At 36.1% G+C, this 24739-nt stretch overlaps 1 protein-coding gene across 1 annotated transcript in view; it reads right to left on the bottom strand.

Moving 5' to 3' along the window:
- LOC127719322 (ubiquitin conjugation factor E4 B-like) overlaps positions 1-22650 on the bottom strand; it is an 82592-nt gene extending 59942 nt beyond the window's left edge. The window contains exons 1-3 of the mRNA XM_052225378.1: positions 22505-22650; positions 20397-20568; positions 17321-17396 (exon numbers count right to left, since the gene is read on the bottom strand). Coding sequence (XP_052081338.1) covers positions 17321-17396; positions 20397-20568; positions 22505-22528 — 272 coding nt within the window. The 5' untranslated portion in view covers positions 22529-22650. The remainder of the gene's footprint in view (positions 1-17320; positions 17397-20396; positions 20569-22504) is intronic.
- Positions 22651-24739: the final 2089 nt, after the last annotated feature.

The following is a 24739-nucleotide window of genomic DNA, read 5'->3' as shown; positions in this document are numbered from 1 at the left end:
GAAGGGTCTGTAGTTAGTTCTCCATTATCCTATTAGTCAGAGATTATATCAACACAAAGTAACTTTACTGTGGAAAAGGGTCTGTAGTTAGTTCTCCATTACCCTAGCTATTAGTCAGAGATTATGTCAACACAAAGTAACTTTACTGTGGTGAAGGGTCTGTAGTTAGTTCTCCATTATCCTATTAGTCAGAGATTATGTCAACACAAAGTAACTTTACTGTGGTGAAGGGTCTGCAGTAAGTTCTCCATTATCCTATTAGTCACAAATTATGTCAACACAAAGTAACTTTACTGTGGTAAAGGGTCTGTAGCTAGTTCTCCATTACCCTAGCTATTAGTCAGAGATTATGTCAACACAAAGTAACTTTACTGTGGTAAAGGGTCTGTAGTTAGTTCTCCATTATCCTATTAGTCAGAGATTATGTCCACACAAAGTAACTTTACTGTGGTGAAGGGTCTGCAGTAAGTTCTCCATTACCCTAGCTATTAGTCAGAGATTATGTCAACACAAAGTAACTTTACTGTGGTGAAGGGTCTGTAGTTAGTTCTCCATTATCCTATTAGTCAGAGATTATGTCAACACAAAGTAACTTTACTGTGGTGAAGGGTCTGCAGTAAGTTCTCCATTATCCTATTAGTCACAAATTATGTCAACACAAAGTAACTTTACTGTGGTAAAGGGTCTGTAGCTAGTTCTCCATTACCCTAGCTATTAGTCAGAGATTATGTCAACACAAAGTAACTTTACTGTGGTAAAGGGTCTGTAGTTAGTTCTCCATTGTCCTATTAGTCAGAGATTATGTCAACACAAAGTAACTTTACTGTGGTGAAGGGTCTGCAGTAAGTTCTCCATTACCCTAGCTATTAGTCAGAGATTATGTCAACACAAAGTAACTTTACTGTGGTAAAGGGTCTGTAGTTAGTTCTCCATTATCCTATTAGTCAGAGATTATGTCAACACAAAGTAACTTTACTGTGGTGAAGGGTCTGTAGTTAGTTCTCCATTATCCTATTAGTCAGAGATTATGTCAACACAAAGTAACTTTACTGTGGTGAAGGGTCTGCAGTAAGTTCTCCATTACCCTAGCTATTAGTCAGAGATTATGTCAACACAAAGTAACTTTACTGTGGTGAAGGGTCTGCAGTAAGTTCTCCATTACCCTAGCTATTAGTCAGAGATTATGTCAACACAAAGTAACTTTACTGTGGTGAAGGGTCTGCAGTAAGTTCTCCATTATCCTATTAGTCAGAGATTATGTCAACACAAAGTACCTTTACTGTGGTAAAGGGTCTGTAGTTAGTTCTCCATTACCCTAGCTATTAGTCAGAGATTATGTCCACACAAAGTAACTTTACTGTGGTGAAGGGTCTGCAGTAAGTTCTCCATTACCCTAGCTATTATTCAGAGATTATGTCAACACAAAGTAACTTTACTGTGGTAAAGGGTCTGTAGTTAGTTCTCCATTATCCTATTAGTCAGAGATTATGTCAACACAAAGTAACTTTACTGTGGTGAAGGGTCTGCAGTTAGTTCTCCATTATCCTATTAGTCACAAATTATGTCAACACAAAGTAACTTTACTGTGGTGAAGGGTCTGTAGTTAGTTCTCCATTATCCTAGCTATTAGTCAGAGATTATGTCAACACAAAGTAACTTTACTGTGGTAAAGGGTCTGTAGTTAGTTCTCCATTATCCTATTAGTCAGAGATTATGTCAACACAAAGTAACTTTACTGTGGTGAAGGGTCTGTAGTTAGTTCTCCATTACCCTAGCTATTAGTCAGAGATTATGTCAACACAAAGTAACTTTACTGTGGTAAAGGGTCTGTAGTTAGTTCTCCATTACCCTAGCTATTAGTCAGAGATTATGTCAACACAAAGTAACTTTACTGTGGTAAAGGGTCTGTAGTTAGTTCTCCATTATCCTATTAGTCACAAATTATGTCAACACAAAGTAACTTTACTGTGGTGAAGGGTCTGTAGTTAGTTCTCCATTACCCTATTAGTCAGAGATTATGTCAACACAAAGTTACTTTACTGTGGTAAAGGGTCTGTAGTTAGTTCTCCATTACCCTAGCTATTAGTCAGAGATTATGTCAACACAAAGTTACTTTACTGTGGTGAAGGGTCTGTAGTTAGTTCTCCATTACCCTAGCTATTAGTCAGAGATTATGTCAACACAAAGTAACTTTACTGTGGTGAAGGGTCTGTAGTTAGTTCTCCATTACCCTAGCTATTGGCAGAGATTATGTCAACACAAAGTAACTTTACTGTGGTGAAGGGTCTGTAGTTAGTTCTCCATTACCCTAGCTATTAGTCAGAGATTATGTCAACACAAAGTAACTTTACTGTGATGAAGGGTCTGTAGTTAGTTCTCCATTATCCTATTAGTCAGAGATTATGTCAACACAAAGTAACTTTACTGTGGTGAAGGGTCTGCAGTAAGTTCTCCATTACCGTAGCTATTAGTCAGAGATTATGTCAACACAAAGTAACTTTACTGTGGTGAAGGGTCTGTAGTTAGTTCTCCATTACCCTAGCTATATGTCAGAGATTATGTCAACACAAAGGAACTTTACTGTGGTGAAGGGTCTGTAGTTAGTTCTCCATTATCCTATTAGTCAGAGATTATGTCAACACAAAGTAACTTTACTGTGGTAAAGGGTCTGCAGTAAGTTCTCCATTATCCTATTAATCAGAGATTATGTCAACACAAAGTTACTTTACTGTGGTAAAGGGTCTGTTGTTAGTTCTCCATTACCCTAGCTATTAGTCAGAGATTATGTCCACACAAAGTAACTTTACTGTGGTAAAGGGCCTGTAGGTAGTTCTCCATTATCCTATTAGTCAGAGATTATGTCAACACAAAGTAACTTTACTGTGGTGAAGGGTCTGCAGTAAGATCTCCATTACCGTAGCTATTAGTCAGAGATTATGTCAACACAAAGTAACTTTACTGTGGTAAAGGGTCTGTAGTTAGTTCTCCATTATCCTATTAGTCAGAGATTATGTCAACACAAAGTAACTTTACTGTGGTGAAGGGTCTGTAGTTAGTTCTCAATTATCCTATTAGTCAGAGATTATGTCAACACAAAGTAACTTTACTGTGGTGAAGGGTCTGCAGTAAGTTCTCCGTTACCCTAGCTATTAGTCAGAGATTATGTCAACACAAAGTAACTTTACTGTGGTGAAGGGTCTGCAGTAAGTTCTCCATTACCCTAGCTATTAGTCAGAGATTATGTCAACACAAAGTAACTTTACTGTGGTGAAGGGTCTGCAGTAAGTTCTCCATTATCCTATTAGTCAGAGATTATGTCAACACAAAGTAACTTTAATGTGGTAAAGGGTCTGTAGTTAGTTCTCCATTACCCTAGCTATTAGTCAGAGATTATGTCCACACAAAGTAACTTTACTGTGGTGAAGGGTCTGCAGTAAGTTCTCCATTACCCTAGCTATTAGTCAGAGATTATGTCAACACAAAGTAACTTTACTGTGGTAAAGGGTCTGTAGTTAGTTCTCCATTATCCTATTAGTCAGAGATTATGTCAACACAAAGTAACTTTACTGTGGTGAAGGGTCTGCAGTTAGTTCTCCATTATCCTATTAGTCACAAATTATGTCAACACAAAGTAACTTTACTGTGGTAAAGGGTCTGTAGTTAGTTCTCCATTACCCTATTAGTCACAAATTATGTCAACACAAAGTTACTTTACTGTGGTGAAGGGTCTGTAGTTAGTTCTCCATTACCCTAGCTATTAGTCAGAGATTATGTCAACACAAAGTAACTTTACTGTGGTGAAGGGTCTGTAGTTAGTTCTCCATTACCCTAGCTATTGGCAGAGATTATGTCAACACAAAGTGACTTTACTGTGGTGAAGGGTCTGTAGTTAGTTCTCCATTACCCTATTAGTCAGAGATTATGTCAACACAAAGTTACTTTACTGTGGTAAAGGGTCTGTAGTTAGTTCTCCATTACCCTATTAGTCAGAGATTATGTCAACACAAAGTTACTTTACTGTGGTAAAGGGTCTGTAGTTAGTTCTCCATTACCCTAGCTATTAGTCAGAGATTATGTCAACACAAAGTAACTTTACTGTGGTGAAGGGTCTGTAGTTAGTTCTCCATTACCCTAGCTATTAGTCAGAGATTATGTCAACACAAAGTAACTTTACTGTGGTGAAGGGTCTGTAGTTAGTTCTCCATTACCCTAGCTATTGGCAGAGATTATGTCAACACAAAGTAACTTTACTGTGGTGAAGGGTCTGTAGTTAGTTCTCCATTATCCTATTAGTCAGAGATTATATCAACACAAAGTAACTTTACTGTGGTAAAGGGTCTGTAGTTAGTTCTCCATTACCCTAGCTATTGGCAGAGATTATGTCAACACAAAGTAACTTTACTGTGGTGAAGGGTCTGTAGTTAGTTCTCCATTATCCTATTAGTCAGAGATTATATCAACACAAAGTAACTTTACTGTGGTAAAGGGTCTGTAGTTAGTTCTCCATTACCCTAGCTATTAGTCAGAGATTATGTCAACACAAAGTAACTTTACTGTGGTGAAGGGTCTGTAGTTAGTTCTCCATTATCCTATTAGTCAGAGATTATGTCAACACAAAGTAACTTTACTGTGGTGAAGGGTCTGCAGTAAGTTCTCCATTATCCTATTAGTCACAAATTATGTCAACACAAAGTAACTTTACTGTGGTAAAGGGTCTGTAGCTAGTTCTCCATTACCCTAGCTATTAGTCAGAGATTATGTCAACACAAAGTAACTTTACTGTGGTAAAGGGTCTGTAGTTAGTTCTCCATTATCCTATTAGTCAGAGATTATGTCAACACAAAGTAACTTTACTGTGGTAAAGGGTCTGTAGTTAGTTCTCCATTATCCTATTAGTCACAAATTATGTCAACACAAAGTAACTTTACTGTGGTGAAGGGTCTGTAGTTAGTTCTCCATTACCCTATTAGTCAGAGATTATGTCAACACAAAGTTACTTTACTGTGGTAAAGGGTCTGTAGTTAGTTCTCCATTACCCTAGCTATAAGTCAGAGATTATGTCAACACAAAGTTACTTTACTGTGGTGAAGGGTCTGTAGTTAGTTCTCCATTACCCTAGCTATTAGTCAGAGATTATGTCAACACAAAGTAACTTTACTGTGGTGAAGGGTCTGTAGTTAGTTCTCCATTACCCTAGCTATTGGCAGAGATTATGTCAACACAAAGTGACTTTACTGTGGTGAAGGGTCTGTAGTTAGTTCTCCATTATCCTATTAGTCAGAGATTATGTCAACACAAAGTAACTTTAATGTGGTAAAGGGTCTGTAGTTAGTTCTCCATTACCCTAGCTATTAGTCAGAGATTATGTCCACACAAAGTAACTTTACTGTGGTGAAGGGTCTGCAGTAAGTTCTCCATTACCCTAGCTATTAGTCAGAGATTATGTCAACACAAAGTAACTTTACTGTGGTAAAGGGTCTGTAGTTAGTTCTCCATTATCCTATTAGTCAGAGATTATGTCAACACAAAGTAACTTTACTGTGGTGAAGGGTCTGCAGTTAGTTCTCCATTATCCTATTAGTCACAAATTATGTCAACACAAAGTAACTTTACTGTGGTAAAGGGTCTGTAGTTAGTTCTCCATTACCCTATTAGTCACAAATTATGTCAACACAAAGTAACTTTACTGTGGTGAAGGGTCTGTAGTTAGTTCTCCATTACCCTATTAGTCAGAGATTATGTCAACACAAAGTTACTTTACTGTGGTAAAGGGTCTGTAGTTAGTTCTCCATTACCCTAGCTATTAGTCAGAGATTATGTCAACACAAAGTTACTTTACTGTGGTGAAGGGTCTGTAGTTAGTTCTCCATTACCCTAGCTATTAGTCAGAGATTATGTCAACACAAAGTAACTTTACTGTGGTGAAGGGTCTGTAGTTAGTTCTCCATTACCCTAGCTATTGGCAGAGATTATGTCAACACAAAGTGACTTTACTGTGGTGAAGGGTCTGTAGTTAGTTCTCCATTACCCTATTAGTCAGAGATTATGTCAACACAAAGTTACTTTACTGTGGTAAAGGGTCTGTAGTTAATTCTCCATTACCCTATTAGTCAGAGATTATGTCAACACAAAGTTACTTTACTGTGGTAAAGGGTCTGTAGTTAGTTCTCCATTACCCTAGCTATTAGTCAGAGATTATGTCAACACAAAGTTACTTTACTGTGGTGAAGGGTCTGTAGTTAGTTCTCCATTACCCTAGCTATTAGTCAGAGATTATGTCAACACAAAGTAACTTTACTGTGGTGAAGGGTCTGTAGTTAGTTCTCCATTACCCTAGCTATTGGCAGAGATTATGTCAACACAAAGTAACTTTACTGTGGTGAAGGGTCTGTAGTTAGTTCTCCATTATCCTATTAGTCAGAGATTATATCAACACAAAGTAACTTTACTGTGGTAAAGGGTCTGTAGTTAGTTCTCCATTACCCTAGCTATTGGCAGAGATTATGTCAACACAAAGTAACTTTACTGTGGTGAAGGGTCTGTAGTTAGTTCTCCATTATCCTATTAGTCAGAGATTATATCAACACAAAGTAACTTTACTGTGGTAAAGGGTCTGTAGTTAGTTCTCCATTACCCTAGCTATTAGTCAGAGATTATGTCAACACAAAGTAACTTTACTGTGGTGAAGGGTCTGTAGTTAGTTCTCCATTATCCTATTAGTCAGAGATTATGTCAACACAAAGTAACTTTACTGTGGTGAAGGGTCTGCAGTAAGTTCTCCATTATCCTATTAGTCACAAATTATGTCAACACAAAGTAACTTTACTGTGGTAAAGGGTCTGTAGCTAGTTCTCCATTACCCTAGCTATTAGTCAGAGATTATGTCAACACAAAGTAACTTTACTGTGGTAAAGGGTCTGTAGTTAGTTCTCCATTATCCTATTAGTCAGAGATTATGTCAACACAAAGTAACTTTACTGTGGTAAAGGGTCTGTAGTTAGTTCTCCATTATCCTATTAGTCACAAATTATGTCAACACAAAGTAACTTTACTGTGGTGAAGGGTCTGTAGTTAGTTCTCCATTACCCTATTAGTCAGAGATTATGTCAACACAAAGTTACTTTACTGTGGTAAAGGGTCTGTAGTTAGTTCTCCATTACCCTAGCTATAAGTCAGAGATTATGTCAACACAAAGTTACTTTACTGTGGTGAAGGGTCTGTAGTTAGTTCTCCATTACCCTAGCTATTAGTCAGAGATTATGTCAACACAAAGTAACTTTACTGTGGTGAAGGGTCTGTAGTTAGTTCTCCATTACCCTAGCTATTGGCAGAGATTATGTCAACACAAAGTGACTTTACTGTGGTGAAGGGTCTGTAGTTAGTTCTCCATTACCCTATTAGTCAGAGATTATGTCAACACAAAGTTACTTTACTGTGGTAAAGGGTCTGTAGTTAGTTCTCCATTACCCTATTAGTCAGAGATTATGTCAACACAAAGTTACTTTACTGTGGTAAAGGGTCTGTAGTTAGTTCTCCATTACCCTAGCTATTAGTCAGAGATTATGTCAACACAAAGTAACTTTACTGTGGTGAAGGGTCTGTAGGTAGTTCTCCATTACCCTAGCTATTAGTCAGAGATTATGTCAACACAAAGTAACTTTACTGTGGTGAAGGGTCTGTAGTTAGTTCTCCATTACCCTAGCTATTGGCAGAGATTATGTCAACACAAAGTAACTTTACTGTGGTGAAGGGTCTGTAGTTAGTTCTCCATTATCCTATTAGTCAGAGATTATATCAACACAAAGTAACTTTACTGTGGTAAAGGGTCTGTAGTTAGTTCTCCATTACCCTAGCTATTGGCAGAGATTATGTCAACACAAAGTAACTTTACTGTGGTGAAGGGTCTGTAGTTAGTTCTCCATTATCCTATTAGTCAGAGATTATATCAACACAAAGTAACTTTACTGTGGTAAAGGGTCTGTAGTTAGTTCTCCATTACCCTAGCTATTAGTCAGAGATTATGTCAACTCAAAGTAACTTTACTGTGGTGAAGGGTCTGTAGTTAGTTCTCCATTACCCTAGCTATTAGTCAGAGATTATGTCAACACAAAGTAACTTTACTGTGATGAAGGGTCTGTAGTTAGTTCTCCATTATCCTATTAGTCAGAGATTATGTCAACACAAAGTAACTTTACTGTGGTGAAGGGTCTGCAGTAAGTTCTCCATTACCGTAGCTATTAGTCAGAGATTATGTCAACACAAAGTAACTTTACTGTGGTGAAGGGTCTGTAGTTAGTTCTCCATTATCCTATTAGTCAGAGATTATGTCAACACAAAGTAACTTTACTGTGGTGAAGGGTCTGCAGTAAGTTCTCCATTACCGTAGCTATTAGTCAGAGATTATGTCAACACAAAGTAACTTTACTGTGGTGAAGGGTCTGTAGTTAGTTCTCCATTACCCTAGCTATATGTCAGAGATTATGTCAACACAAAGGAACTTTACTGTGGTGAAGGGTCTGCAGTAAGTTCTCAATTACCCTAGCTATTAGTCAGAGATTATGTCAACACAAAGTAACTTTACTGTGGTGAAGGGTCTGTAGTTAGTTCTCCATTATCCTATTAGTCAGAGATTATGTCAACACAAAGTAACTTTACTGTGGTGAAGGGTCTGCAGTAAGTTCTCCATTATCCTATTAGTCACAAATTATGTCAACACAAAGTAACTTTACTGTGGTAAAGGGTCTGTAGCTAGTTCTCCATTACCCTAGCTATTAGTCAGAGATTATGTCAACACAAAGTAACTTTACTGTGGTAAAGGGTCTGTAGTTAGTTCTCCATTATCCTATTAGTCAGAGATTATGTCAACACAAAGTAACTTTACTGTGGTGAAGGGTCTGCAGTAAGTTCTCCATTACCCTAGCTATTAGTCAGAGATTATGTCAACACAAAGTAACTTTACTGTGGTAAAGGGTCTGTAGTTAGTTCTCCATTATCCTATTAGTCAGAGATTATGTCAACACAAAGTAACTTTACTGTGGTGAAGGGTCTGTAGTTAGTTCTCCATTATCCTATTAGTCAGAGATTATGTCAACACAAAGTAACTTTACTGTGGTGAAGGGTCTGCAGTTAGTTCTCCATTATCCTATTAGTCAGAGATTATGTCAACACAAAGTAACTTTACTGTGGTAAAGGGTCTGTAGTTAGTTCTCCATTACCCTAGCTATTAGTCAGAGATTATGTCAACACAAAGTAACTTTAATGTGGTAAAGGGTCTGTAGTTAGTTCTCCATTACCCTAGCTATTAGTCAGAGATTATGTCCACACAAAGTAACTTTACTGTGGTGAAGGGTCTGCAGTAAGTTCTCCATTACCCTAGCTATTAGTCAGAGATTATGTCAACACAAAGTAACTTTACTGTGGTAAAGGGTCTGTAGTTAGTTCTCCATTATCCTATAAGTCAGAGATTATGTCAACACAAAGTAACTTTACTGTGGTGAAGGGTCTGCAGTTAGTTCTCCATTATCCTATTAGTCACAAATTATGTCAACACAAAGTAACTTTACTGTGGTGAAGGGTCTGTAGTTAGTTCTCCATTATCCTAGCTATTAGTCAGAGATTATGTCAACACAAAGTAACTTTACTGTGGTAAAGGGTCTGTAGTTAGTTCTCCATTACCCTAGCTATTAGTCAGAGATTATGTCAACACAAAGTAACTTTACTGTGGTAAAGGGTCTGTAGTTAGTTCTCCATTACCCTAGCTATTAGTCAGAGATTATGTCAACACAAAGTAACTTTACTGTGGTAAAGGGTCTGTAGTTAGTTCTCCATTATCCTATTAGTCACAAATTATGTCAACACAAAGTAACTTTACTGTGGTGAAGGGTCTGTAGTTAGTTCTCCATTACCCTATTAGTCAGAGATTATGTCAACACAAAGTTACTTTATTGTGGTAAAGGGTCTGTAGTTAGTTCTCCATTACCCTAGCTATTAGTCAGAGATTATGTCAACACAAAGTTACTTTACTGTGGTGAAGGGTCTGTAGTTAGTTCTCCATTACCCTAGCTATTAGTCAGAGATTATGTCAACACAAAGTAACTTTACTGTGGTGAAGGGTCTGTAGTTAGTTCTCCATTACCCTAGCTATTGGCAGAGATTATGTCAACACAAAGTGACTTTACTGTGGTGAAGGGTCTGTAGTTAGTTCTCCATTACCCTATTAGTCAGAGATTATGTCAACACAAAGTTACTTTACTGTGGTAAAGGGTCTGTAGTTAGTTCTCCATTACCCTATTAGTCAGAGATTATGTCAACACAAAGTTACTTTACTGTGGTAAAGGGTCTGTAGTTAGTTCTCCATTACCCTAGCTATTAGTCAGAGATTATGTCAACACAAAGTAACTTTACTGTGGTGAAGGGTCTGTAGTTAGTTCTCCATTACCCTAGCTATTAGTCAGAGATTATGTCAACACAAAGTAACTTTACTGTGGTGAAGGGTCTGTAGTTAGTTCTCCATTACCCTAGCTATTGGCAGAGATTATGTCAACACAAAGTAACTTTACTGTGGGGAAGGGTCTGTAGTTAGTTCTCCATTATCCTATTAGTCAGAGATTATATCAACACAAAGTAACTTTACTGTGGTAAAGGGTCTGTAGTTAGTTCTCCATTACCCTAGCTATTGGCAGAGATTATGTCAACACAAAGTAACTTTACTGTGGTGAAGGGTCTGTAGTTAGTTCTCCATTATCCTATTAGTCAGAGATTATATCAACACAAAGTAACTTTACTGTGGTAAAGGGTCTGTAGTTAGTTCTCCATTACCCTAGCTATTAGTCAGAGATTATGTCAACACAAAGTAACTTTACTGTGGTGAAGGGTCTGTAGTTAGTTCTCCATTACCCTAGCTATTAGTCAGAGATTATGTCAACACAAAGTAACTTTACTGTGATGAAGGGTCTGTAGTTAGTTCTCCATTATCCTATTAGTCAGAGATTATGTCAACACAAAGTAACTTTACTGTGGTGAAGGGTCTGCAGTAAGTTCTCCATTACCGTAGCTATTAGTCAGAGATTATGTCAACACAAAGTAACTTTACTGTGGTGAAGGGTCTGTAGTTAGTTCTCCATTACCCTAGCTATATGTCAGAGATTATGTCAACACAAAGGAACTTTACTGTGGTGAAGGGTCTGTAGTTAGTTCTCCATTATCCTATTAGTCAGAGATTATGTCAACACAAAGTAACTTTACTGTGGTAAAGGGTCTGCAGTAAGTTCTCCATTATCCTATTAATCAGAGATTATGTCAACACAAAGTTACTTTACTGTGGTAAAGGGTCTGTTGTTAGTTCTCCATTACCCTAGCTATTAGTCAGAGATTATGTCCACACAAAGTAACTTTACTGTGGTAAAGGGCCTGTAGGTAGTTCTCCATTATCCTATTAGTCAGAGATTATGTCAACACAAAGTAACTTTACTGTGGTAAAGGGTCTGTAGTTAGTTCTCCATTACCCTAGCTATTAGTCAGAGATTATGTCAACACAAAGTTACTTTACTGTGGTAAAGGGTCTGTAGTTAGTTCTCCATTATCCTATTAGTCAGAGATTATGTCAACACAAAGTAACTTTACTGTGGTAAAGGGTCTGTAGCTAGTTCTCCATTACCCTAGCTATTAGTCAGAGATTATGTCAACACAAAGTAACTTTACTGTGGTGAAGGGTCTGTAGTTAGTTCTCCATTACCCTAGCTATTGGCAGAGATTATGTCAACACAAAGTAACTTTACTGTGGTGAAGGGTCTGTAGTTAGTTCTCCATTATCCTATTAGTCAGAGATTATGTCAACACAAAGTAACTTTACTGTGGTAAAGGGTCTGTAGTTAGTTCTCCATTATCCTATTAGTCACAAATTATGTCAACACAAAGTAACTTTACTGTGGTGAAGGGTCTGTAGTTAGTTCTCCATTACCCTATTAGTCAGAGATTATGTCAACACAAAGTTACTTTATTGTGGTAAAGGGTCTGTAGTTAGTTCTCCATTACCCTAGCTATTAGTCAGAGATTATGTCAACACAAAGTTACTTTACTGTGGTGAAGGGTCTGTAGTTAGTTCTCCATTACCCTAGCTATTAGTCAGAGATTATGTCAACACAAAGTAACTTTACTGTGGTGAAGGGTCTGTAGTTAGTTCTCCATTACCCTAGCTATTGGCAGAGATTATGTCAACACAAAGTGACTTTACTGTGGTGAAGGGTCTGTAGTTAGTTCTCCATTACCCTATTAGTCAGAGATTATGTCAACACAAAGTTACTTTACTGTGGTAAAGGGTCTGTAGTTAGTTCTCCATTACCCTATTAGTCAGAGATTATGTCAACACAAAGTTACTTTACTGTGGTAAAGGGTCTGTAGTTAGTTCTCCATTACCCTAGCTATTAGTCAGAGATTATGTCAACACAAAGTAACTTTACTGTGGTGAAGGGTCTGTAGTTAGTTCTCCATTACCCTAGCTATTAGTCAGAGATTATGTCAACACAAAGTAACTTTACTGTGGTGAAGGGTCTGTAGTTAGTTCTCCATTACCCTAGCTATTGGCAGAGATTATGTCAACACAAAGTAACTTTACTGTGGGGAAGGGTCTGTAGTTAGTTCTCCATTATCCTATTAGTCAGAGATTATATCAACACAAAGTAACTTTACTGTGGTAAAGGGTCTGTAGTTAGTTCTCCATTACCCTAGCTATTGGCAGAGATTATGTCAACACAAAGTAACTTTACTGTGGTGAAGGGTCTGTAGTTAGTTCTCCATTATCCTATTAGTCAGAGATTATATCAACACAAAGTAACTTTACTGTGGTAAAGGGTCTGTAGTTAGTTCTCCATTACCCTAGCTATTAGTCAGAGATTATGTCAACACAAAGTAACTTTACTGTGGTGAAGGGTCTGTAGTTAGTTCTCCATTACCCTAGCTATTAGTCAGAGATTATGTCAACACAAAGTAACTTTACTGTGATGAAGGGTCTGTAGTTAGTTCTCCATTATCCTATTAGTCAGAGATTATGTCAACACAAAGTAACTTTACTGTGGTGAAGGGTCTGCAGTAAGTTCTCCATTACCGTAGCTATTAGTCAGAGATTATGTCAACACAAAGTAACTTTACTGTGGTGAAGGGTCTGTAGTTAGTTCTCCATTACCCTAGCTATATGTCAGAGATTATGTCAACACAAAGGAACTTTACTGTGGTGAAGGGTCTGTAGTTAGTTCTCCATTATCCTATTAGTCAGAGATTATGTCAACACAAAGTAACTTTACTGTGGTAAAGGGTCTGCAGTAAGTTCTCCATTATCCTATTAATCAGAGATTATGTCAACACAAAGTTACTTTACTGTGGTAAAGGGTCTGTTGTTAGTTCTCCATTACCCTAGCTATTAGTCAGAGATTATGTCCACACAAAGTAACTTTACTGTGGTAAAGGGCCTGTAGGTAGTTCTCCATTATCCTATTAGTCAGAGATTATGTCAACACAAAGTAACTTTACTGTGGTAAAGGGTCTGTAGTTAGTTCTCCATTACCCTAGCTATTAGTCAGAGATTATGTCAACACAAAGTTACTTTACTGTGGTAAAGGGTCTGTAGTTAGTTCTCCATTATCCTATTAGTCAGAGATTATGTCAACACAAAGTAACTTTACTGTGGTAAAGGGTCTGTAGCTAGTTCTCCATTACCCTAGCTATTAGTCAGAGATTATGTCAACACAAAGTAACTTTACTGTGGTGAAGGGTCTGTAGCTAGTTCTCCATTACCCTAGCTATTAGTCAGAGATTATGTCAACACAAAGTAACTTTACTGTGGTAAAGGGTCTGTAGTTAGTTCTCCATTATCCTATAAGTCAGAGATTATGTCAACACAAAGTAACTTGACTGTGGTAAAGGGTCTGTAGTTAGTTCTCCATTACCCTAGCTATTAATCAGAGATTATGTCAACACAAAGTTACTTTACTGTGGTAAAGGGTCTGTAGCTAGTTCTCCATTACCCTAGCTATTAATCAGAGATTATGTCAACACAAAGTTACTTTACTGTGGTAAAGGGTCTGTAGTTAGTTCTCCATTACCCTAGCTATTAGTCAGAGATTATGTCAACACAAAGTAACTTTACTGTGGCAAAGGGTCTGTAGTTAGTTCTCCATTATCCTAATAGTCAGAGATTATGTCAACACAAAGTAACTTTACTGTGGTGAAGGGTCTGCAGTAAGTTCTCCATTACCCTAGCTATTAGTCAGAGATTATGTCAACACAAAGTAACTTTACTGTGGTAAAGGGTCTGTAGTTAGTTCTCCATTATCCTAGCTATTAGTCAGAGATTATGTCAACACAAAGTAACTTTACTGTGGCAAAGGGTCTGTAGTTAGTTCTCCATTATCCTATTAGTCAGAGATTATGTCAACACAAAGTAACTTTACTGTGGTAAATGGTCTGTAGTTAGTTCTCCATTATCCTATTAGTCAGAGATTATGTCAACACAAAGTAACTTTACTGTGGTAAAGGGTCTGTAGCTAGTTCTCCATTACCCTAGCTATTAGTCAGAGATTATGTCAACACAAAGTAACTTTACTGTGGTAAAGGGTCTGCAGTAAGTTCTCCATTATCCTATTAATCAGAGATTATGTCAACACAAAGTTACTTTACTGTGGTAAAGGGTCTGTTGTTAGTTCTCCATTACACTAGCTATTAGTCAGAGATTATGTCCACACAAAGTAACTTTACTGTGGTAAAGGGTCTGTAGGTAGTTCTCCATTATCCTATTAGTCAGAGATTATGTCAACACAAAGTAACTTTACTGTGGTGAAGGGTCTGTAGTTAGTTCTCCATTATCCTAGCTATTAGTCAGAGATTATGTCAACACAAAGTAACTTTACTGTGGTGAAGGGTCTGTAGTTAGTTCTCCATTATCCTATTAGTCAGAGATTATGTCAACACAAAGTAACTTTACTGTGGTGAAGGGTCTGTAGTTAGTTCTCCATTACCCTAGCTATTAGTCAGAGATTATGTCAACACAAAGTAACTTTACTGTGGTAAAGGGTCTGTAGTTAGTTCTCCATTACCCTAGCTATTAGTCAGAGATTATGTCAACACAAAGTAACTTTACTGTGGTAAAGGGTCTGTAGTTAGTTCTCCATTATCCTATTAGTCAGAGATTATGTCAACACAAAGTAACTTTACTGTGGTGAAGGGTGTGTAGTTAGTTCTCCATTACCCTATTAGTCAGAGATTATGTCAACACAAAGTTACTTTACTGTGGTAAAGGGTCTGTAGTTAGTTCTCCATTACCTTAGCTATTAGTCAGAGATTATGTCATCACAAAGTAACTTTACTGTGGCAAAGGGTCTGTAGTTAGTTCTCCATTATCCTATTAGTCAGAGATTATGTCAACACAAAGTAACTTTACTGTGGTGAAGGGTCTGTAGTTAGTTCTCCATTACCCTAGCTATTAGTCAGAGATTATGTCAACACAAAGTAACTTTACTGTGGTAAAGGGTCTGTAGTTAGTTCTCCATTACCCTAGCTATTAGTCAGAGATTATGTCAACACAAAGTAACTTTACTGTGGTAAAGGGTCTGTAGTTAGTTCTCCATTATCCTATTAGTCAGAGATTGTGTCAACACAAAGTAACTTTACTGTGGTGAAGGGTCTGTAGTTAGTTCTCCATTACCCTATTAGTCAGAGATTATGTCAACACAAAGTTACTTTACTGTGGTAAAGGGTCTGTAGTTAGTTCTCCATTACCCTAGCTATTAGTCAGAGATTATGTCAACACAAAGTAACTTTACTGTGGCAAAGGGTCTGTAGTTAGTTCTCCATTATCCTATTAGTCAGAGATTATGTCAACACAAAGTAACTTTACTGTGGTGAAGGGTCTGTAGTTAGTTCTCCATTATCCTATTAGTCAGAGATTATGTCAACACAAAGTAACTTTACTGTGGTGAAGGGTCTGTAGCTAGTTCTCCATTACCCTAGCTATTAGTCAGAGATTATGTCAACACAAAGTAACTTTACTGTGGTAAAGGGTCTGCAGTAAGTTCTCCATTATCCTATTAATCAGAGATTATGTCAACACAAAGTTACTTTACTGTGGTAAAGGGTCTGTTGTTAGTTCTCCATTACCCTAGCTATTAGTCAGAGATTATGTCAACACAAAGTAACTTTACTGTGGTAAAGGGTCTGTAGGTAGTTCTCCATTATCCTATTAGTCAGAGATTATGTCAACACAAAGTAACTTTACTGTGGCAAAGGGTCTGTAGTTAGTTCTCCATTATCCTAGCTATTAGTCAGAGATTATGTCAACACAAAGTAACTTTACTGTGGTGAAGGGTCTGTAGTTAGTTCTCCATTATCCTATTAGTCAGAGATTATGTCAACACAAAGTAACTTTACTGTGGTAAAGGGTCTGCAGTAAGTTCTCCATTATCCTATTAATCAGAGATTATGTCAACACAAAGTTACTTTACTGTGGTAAAGGGTCTGTTGTTAGTTCTCCATTACCCTAGCTATTAGTCAGAGATTATGTCCACACAAAGTAACTTTACTGTGGTAAAGGGTCTGTAGGTAGTTCTCCATTATCCTATTAGTCAGAGATTATGTCAACACAAAGTAACTTTACTGTGGTGAAGGGTCTGTAGTTAGTTCTCCATTATCCTAGCTATTAGTCAGAGATTATGTCAACACAAAGTAACTTTACTGTGGTAAAGGGTCTGTAGTTAGTTCTCCATTACCCTAGCTATTAGTCAGAGATTATGTCAACACAAAGTAACTTTACTGTGGTAAAGGTTCTGTAGTTAGTTCTCCATTACCCTAGCTATTAGTCAGAGATTATGTCAACACAAAGTAACTTTACTGTGGTAAAGGGTCTGCAGTAAGTTCTCCATTATCCTATTAGTCACAAATTATGTCAACACAAAGTAACTTTACTGTGGTAAAGGGTCTGTAGTTAGTTCTCCATTACCCTAGCTATTAGTCAGAGATTATGTCAACACAAAGTAACTTTACTGTGGTAAAGGGTCTGCAGTAAGTTCTCCATTATCCTATTAGTCACAAATTATGTCAACACAAAGTAACTTTACTGTGGTGAAGGGTCTGCAGTAAGTTCTCCATTATCCTATTAGTCACAAATTATGTCAACACAAAGTAACTTTACTCTGGTAAAGGGTCTGCAGTAAGTTCTCCATTACCCTAGCTATTAGTCAGAGATTATGTCAACACAAAGCAACTTTACTGTGATGATTCAAAATTAAGTCTTCGTCAACAGTCACAGATGTCAGCAATGTCACAACAAACTTACTGTTTTTCTGAGCATTCTGAATCCACTTCCATACTTCTCTGTGAGTCTGGTGTGATTGGGTCTACACTTAAAGTACCTGAAAAACAAATCATTGCAAATAAAAACATTTCTCTAAAACCAATGTTCTAACTAGAAACTGAGGGTAGAGAGGCATAGTCTTAGAAAAGGGCACTTTTGTAAAGCATTCTTTTTTTAAAGAGATTTTTTCTTTTACATTGACAAATATGAATTAACTTTTTGTTCTGTTTTTTTTTCCCCAAAATCACCTTCCTTCTTGCAGAGGTGTGCAACTTTCCTTTCCCTTATTAAAAAAGAAAATCTTTACACTATCAAGGGTCATTTAATGTCCAGATGCTGTCATTTACACTTTTATATATAGATGTCTAGCATGTTAAATTATTGTAAGTTAGTTGGGGGTATCTATCTCTCTACACAGCAATTTCTTGCACTAAATCTTACTGCTCTGAGTAATTTGTATAAGCAGTCATAGTATAACTGGACATCATAGTTTGTTTATGAATGGGAAATAATAGACTACTAGTACAGTCATAGTCCCATAACCGACCCATTTATACAGGTTTTACTGTAATCTTACTGCGCCGAGTTAGCAGTCATAGTATAACTGGACTTAATAGTTTGTTGATGAATGGGAAATAATAGACTACTAGTACAGTCATAGTTCCATAGCCGACCCATTTATAAAGGTTTTACTGTGACTTTTTTTTCAATCAAAAGTATTTTTAAAGAGTCTGCTGTGATTGGGTCTTAACATATAAAGTAACTGAAAAAATCATTGAAAGTTATATGTTTTCCATTAAACAACCTGAAACTATAGTGATAGAGAAAATGTTATTCAAATTACTTTACTCATTTTATTTATTTTGAACTTTAAATGAAAATAAAAGGGCAAACATTAACTGAATTGCCAAAATTAAATATAGTCACTACCCGAGTAAGAGGTTGAAGAGAAAGTGAACTATTTTCAACAAATTCAATTGCTTTATTCTGTTTGACTGATGTGATGCATTGATGTTTGTCATTTTTGTAAGATTTTTAGATTTCTTGCATTTACTAGGTGTATCATATATTGTGTTGCAATGTTATCATGGTTATTGTGAATATTTGTTTTAGTCTTTACCTACCATTCAATTACAAATGTACCTTGGAACTGAAGTATTGAAATATTTTTTTAAATTTCTACTCTGTGTAGTATCTACTGATGACTTACTTGGAAGAGTTCTTCTCTGTGTAGTATCTACAGATGACTTACTTGGAAGGGTTCTTCTCTGTGTAGTATCTACAGATGACTTACTTGGAAGAGTTCGTCTTTGTTTAGTATCTACTAATGACTTACTTGGAAGAGTTCTTCTCTGTGTAGTATCTACAGATGACTTACTTGGAAGAGTTCGTCTTTGTTTAGTATCTACTAATTACTTACTTGGAAGAGTTCTTCTCTGTGTAGTATCTACTAATGACTTACTTGGAAGAGTTCTTCTCTGTGTAGTATCTACTGATGACTTACTTGGAAGAGTTCTTCTCTGTGTAGTATCTACTAATGACTTACTTGGAAGAGTTCTTCTCTGTGTAGTATCTACTGATGACTTACTTGGAAGAGTTCTTCTCTGTGTAGTATCTACAGATGACTTACTTGGAAGAGTTCGTCTTTGTTTAGTATCTACTGATGACTTACTTGGAAGAGTTCTTCTCTGTGTAGTATCTACAGATGACTTACTTGGAAGAGTTCTACTCTGTGTAGTATCTACAGATGACTTACTTGGAAGAGTTCATCTTTGTTTAGTATCTACTGATGACTTACTTGGAAGAGTTCTTCTCTGTGTAGTATCTACGGATGACTTACTTGGAAGAGTTCTTCTCTGTGTAGTATCTACTCATGACTTACTTGGAAGAGTTCTTCTCTGTGTAGTATCTACTAATGACTTACTTGGAAGAGTTCTTCTCTGTGTAGTATCTACTGATGACTTACTTCGAAGAGTTCTTCTCTGTGTAGTATCTACAGATGACTTACTTGGAAAAGTTCGTCTTTGTTTAGTATCTACTGATGACTTACTTGGAAGAGTTCTTCTCTGTGTAGTATCTACAGATGACTTACTTGGAAGAGTTCTACTCTGTGTAGTATCTACAGATGACTTACTTGGAAGAGTTCGTCTTTGTTTAGTATCTACTGATGACTTACTTGGAAGAGTTCTTCTCTGTGTAGTATCTACTGATGACTTACTTGGAAGAGTTCTTCTCTGTGTAGTATCTACTGATGACTTACTTGGAAGAGTTCGTCTTTGTGTAGTATCTACTGATGACTTACTTGGAAGAGTTCTTCTCTGTGTAGTATCTACTGATGACTTACTTGGAAGAGTTCTTCTCTGTGTAGTATCTACAGATGACTTACTTGGAAGAGTTCTTCTTTGTGTAGTATCTACAGATGACTTACTTGGAAGAGTTCGTCTTTGTTTAGTGTCTACTAATGACTTACTTGGAAGAGTTCTACTCTGTGTAGTATCTACAGATGACTTACTTGGAAGAGTTCTTCTCTGTGTAGTATCTACAGATGACTTACTTGGAAGAGTTCGTCTTTGTTTAGTATCTACTAATGACTTACTTGGAAGAGTTCTTCTTTGTGTAGTATCTACAGATGACTTACTTGGAAGAGTTCGTCTTTGTTTAGTATCTACAGATGACTTACTTGGAAGAGTTCTTCTCTGTGTAGTATCTACTGATGACTTACTTGGAAGAGTTCTTCTCTGTGTAGTATCTACTAATGACTTACTTGGAAGAGTTCTTCTCTGTGTAGTATCTACAGATGACTTACTTGGAAGAGTTCGTCTTTGTGTAGTATCTACAGATGACTTACTTTGAAGAGTTCTTCTCTGTGTAGTATCTACAGATGACTTACTTGGAAGAGTTCTTCTCTGTGTAGTATCTACTCATGACTTACTTGGAAGAGTTCGTCTTTGTGTAGTATCTACAGATGACTTACTTGGAAGAGTTCTTCTCTGTGTAGTATCTACAGATGACTTACTTGGAAGAGTTCTTCTCTGTGTAGTATCTACAGATGACTTACTTGGAAGAGTTCGCCTTTGTGTAGTATCTACTGATGATTGACTTGGTGTTGACTGACTTGATTGTCTTTCTGAAGACTGACTAGAAGGTGTAGACTGGGTTCCTGTTGACCTGTCTCCATCTGGAGGGGTAGTCTGGTTTCCTGCTAACCTGGCCAGACGTCTTCTTCTTATCTGTTATAATCAATTGAAAATGAAATCTCAAACCAGATATTAGTTTGTTGATAATCATGATAATGTGATTTCTATTTTCATTATTCCAAAAAAAAACTTGTTCGATCGGTCATTTGTGTCTTTAGTTCTTTTTGAGCTACATGTAGCTGTTTTTTTGTGCTTTGTGTCAATCTGATGAGGCAAGCCCTTTTCAAATGATTTTTACAGTTTGTGTTCTTATGTTGCGCTATTTGGTCTCTGGTGGCCAGTTCTCATAGGCAATCATACCCAGGATTTGACACAAACAGTAGTCAGATAATACAGCACCTACTTCATGTACTTGAGGACTACATGGAGTTCTGAAATTAGAAGTCATTTGGACTACCCGACATTTTGTCAGTAGTTACCGTAAACATTACTATAAGGCATGTACACACATCCGAAACACATAATTTTCCATATCAGAAACCTGTGCATCAGTGGGTAGCACCCTTGTTTAACTAGCTGAGTCGTATTTTAATTGATAATAACGTTATGTAACACATACAGTTAACTGTTATTAAGAGGATCAGTCATAATTTGACACATTTGGTAGAAGGAGAAAAAGTTGAAATTGAAACTTGAAATGAATTTTGAAACTAAAAACAAATTTCAATATCTTTTAATCATTACTTGTACATTTCAATTGTTTATATTTTGTGCATTTGTCATTGAGATAAAACTATGGAAATTGATAAACATGATAAAATCAAATGCATTTTTCAACAGTTGCATTCAAGTACATTTGCTAAGTTAACATGGTTAAGGTGATATGGTATGAGTTGTTTGCCATGTAAAAACCTAAGGAAAAGGAAGTATTCTACCATGACTATGGGTCATTGCATGGCCATCCACAATGACAAAAACTCATACTGTACCTGTTTTGAATAGGAGGAATACACAGATTTTCTTTTGCAATGTACGTGTGCTTTCTCTACTTTTAGTTTGTGTGCATGATCGTGTTTATGATGTATATGTTTGTATGCATTTAGTTAAAAGCTCTCCAGATCTTATGTTCTGTAGCTAATATAAACTATACCGAATCTAAATAAAGCTTTCCTAGACGTATATAACTGTTTCTCTAATTCTTCGTCAATTAATCCCTTTTTTCACCAATTGTATAACAAAATTTAATCAACGTGTGGTTCGTTTGATCTCAGTTCTTCATTGGTTTAAATCCGATTATGACGTCGAATTTACGATTGTGACGGCATGAAAAAAGGCAACCATCATGACCATGCCTGATGTCATATAGAAAAAACACATCTTTTTGCAGATCATTCGAAAAGACGGAATAAGTTTGCCAGCATATTGTTTGAAAATCATTAGAGAAACAGATTCCACCACCAAATCTCGTGTAATACGGTATTTATTTACTCTCAACAGTTAAGTTTTAAATATTTAAAACGCTCGTCGAGCCTCGCGTTTTAAATTTGAAAATTTAACTGTCTGGAGTGGATAAATATCGTATCACACTCGATGCAGTGGTAGAATCTATGTGTAAAGTAATAATGTATATATGTTAAGAACAATACGAAAAAGTGTGGCAGAATCAACTACAGCCAAAAAAACAATGATTGAACTGGAACTTTGGCTGCAACAACCTGTGGCAGAACTGTTTGTGTGGCCAAAACATCTTGAAAGCCCTTATATGCAAAAGATTATGTCAAACCCTGATACCACATTGTCTTATTTTTGTATCATGTCAAAAATGTATGTACAAAAAAAAAACCCAATATTTCTGCTAAGGCCCTGATGCAAATAATTAATACTTCTGCAAAAAAGCAATATATGTATTTTGGAAACGTCGACGAACAACAATCTTTTTTTTATAAATTTGGTCTCTAACAGTCTAAACACTGAAAATAGGATGACAAATCGTTATTGTTGGCTTATGGGTTTAGCTTCAATAATCTACCTCGTCTGGAGTGAGTTCACTCATTTCTTCACTAATTAGGTATTTGACTCGAATTTTTCTACCATAAAGTTCCTTATTTTTTTAAAATCAAGGTAAAAGTGTCTTTGTGTTTTCTTCTTTTCCAAGATGTGACGTCACATTTTAACCCGGAAGTGTTCACTGTTCTTCACAGCTTTCGACCAAGCCCGAAAATGAAGAAGCCAACAACGTACACAAAACACATTTTACTCAAGTACTCGGATGTGTATTATTTGCGCGTAATAAAAGCATTAGTTATATGGTATTTTAATTTTCAATTGTTTAGATTATGGTTGTAGGTAAACTCGTATCTTCGGTATCTCGTTCCTCACCAACTTATCACTTAAAATAGATACTGATCATATAGTTTGCCTGAGTCTTCTAGTACAAGTACAACTCCTTTTTTTTGCTAAGTAATACTCGAGCTATAGTAAGTGTTTTGAGGAATTTAACAGAATACCGATTAAAGGTCAATATAAAAATAATAGCTAAAAATGTGCCTGTGCAGTAAAATAATTTATCATTTATCTTTTATTAGATGTTAAAAGTTTCACAAAGTTGCTTATCATGGTGATAGGTCTGAAATTTTCTTGATCAAATTTATCCCCTTTATTTTTAAACATTGGAATTATATCGCTCCATAGCCATTCTTCGGGTACGATACCTGTATCAAAAGTTACATTAAATAGTTTTACATAAATATCAGACATAACACTAAATGAATGCTTAAGATATTCATTAACAATTATATCATTAGAGCTCTAATGCTTTATTATTCTTCAGACCCTTTAAAGCATTTTCAACTTCATCACGAGTGATTACAGAGTTTATATATACATTCAAACTATCTATATCAACATGGTTTTCTGTAGGAATTTCGTTCTCTACATTTTCTCCGTTATTTAAATCTTTAAAAAAATCAAACAAAACAGTAATTGGGATATCTGGAGTTTTTGATTTTTTGTTGTTATTAAAAATTCTCCAGTATTCCTTTGGATTTTTCGATTTTAAATTACTAATTTTGTTCCTAATTTTCTTGCGGTGTTTTTGGATACCTTTACTATAGTTCTTTTGTATTGCTTTTCTAGAGATTTTGTCTCATTGGAAAGATCTGGTGAAAAGTTACGTTTCAGTTTTCTCTTAGATTTTTTGAAATTTTTTCTTGCAGTCTTGCAATCTTCGTCAAACCAAGGCTTAGATGTAGTTACTTTACCATTAGTATGTTTATTATGTTTCATATATGTACCAAAAGTAGTCTTAGCAGCATCAACAAGTACATCACAAGTTCTTTTAACTATACTATTTACACAATTATGATTTACATCTTCTATATTTACAGACTCAAGCTCAGTTAGTATGAATTTTATCTATATTTTCAATAAAGGTATCCACATTTTTGTTGTCCCCTTTTTCAACTTCGTCAGTTGGTGGGCAGTTTTTTTTTAAATGATTTCTTTTCTCATTTTCATATATACACATCGAAAGTGACAATGGAGTGTGAACATCGGAAAATAGTTTTGATGTTTCAAGAATAGAAAAGTTTTGAAGAAGTGTAAGAAAATGTGCAGAGCCAATAACATAATCTACCACACTGATATTTTTGCATGTAAACTGGCCTTTGTCTTTGTCATCCCGATTCTTCCATTACAGATAAATAAATTGTTAGCTCTACATAGCTGTAGGAAAATGTTACTAAAATTATTTTTCATTTTATCCATACTTTTTCTTGAAATATGAATATTGGAGTTTGTTAACGTGTTTAAAGATACATCATTTAAATCAAACATTCCTGAAAATTCATCATAAGTTACTTCTGTGAAATCTAGGTCTTCGCCTGTTCTGGCATTAAAATCTCCAAGAAGGCATATATAACTGTGATCTGAACTAAACATATAAAGTTCATGTTCAATTTATTTAAAAGGTCACCTATACAATATGATGAATTTTCTGGTGGAATGTATACAATACCAAAAATAATATCTTGACATAGATGAAACATTTTTTTTATAAATTTTGAACCAAAAATATATATTTACTATCTGTTTCAATAGGATGAATGTGCTCAGATAAATTAGATTTATAAGCAAGGATTATTCCCCCTGATTTAACGCTTGCATATTTACAGCGATTTTTTTATTTTCACAGTATACCCTGGTATGTTTATTTCATCTATATCGTTGGTCTTTGTTTCAACAAAACATAAGATATCATATTGTT

The sequence above is a fragment of the Mytilus californianus genome, unplaced genomic scaffold, assembly GCF_021869535.1.
Source record: "Mytilus californianus isolate M0D057914Y unplaced genomic scaffold, xbMytCali1.0.p SCAF_11, whole genome shotgun sequence".
Classification (NCBI taxonomy): domain Eukaryota; kingdom Metazoa; phylum Mollusca; class Bivalvia; order Mytilida; family Mytilidae; genus Mytilus; species Mytilus californianus.
Note: the sequence above shows the minus strand (reverse complement) of the source record. Positions and strands in the feature narration are given on the sequence as shown.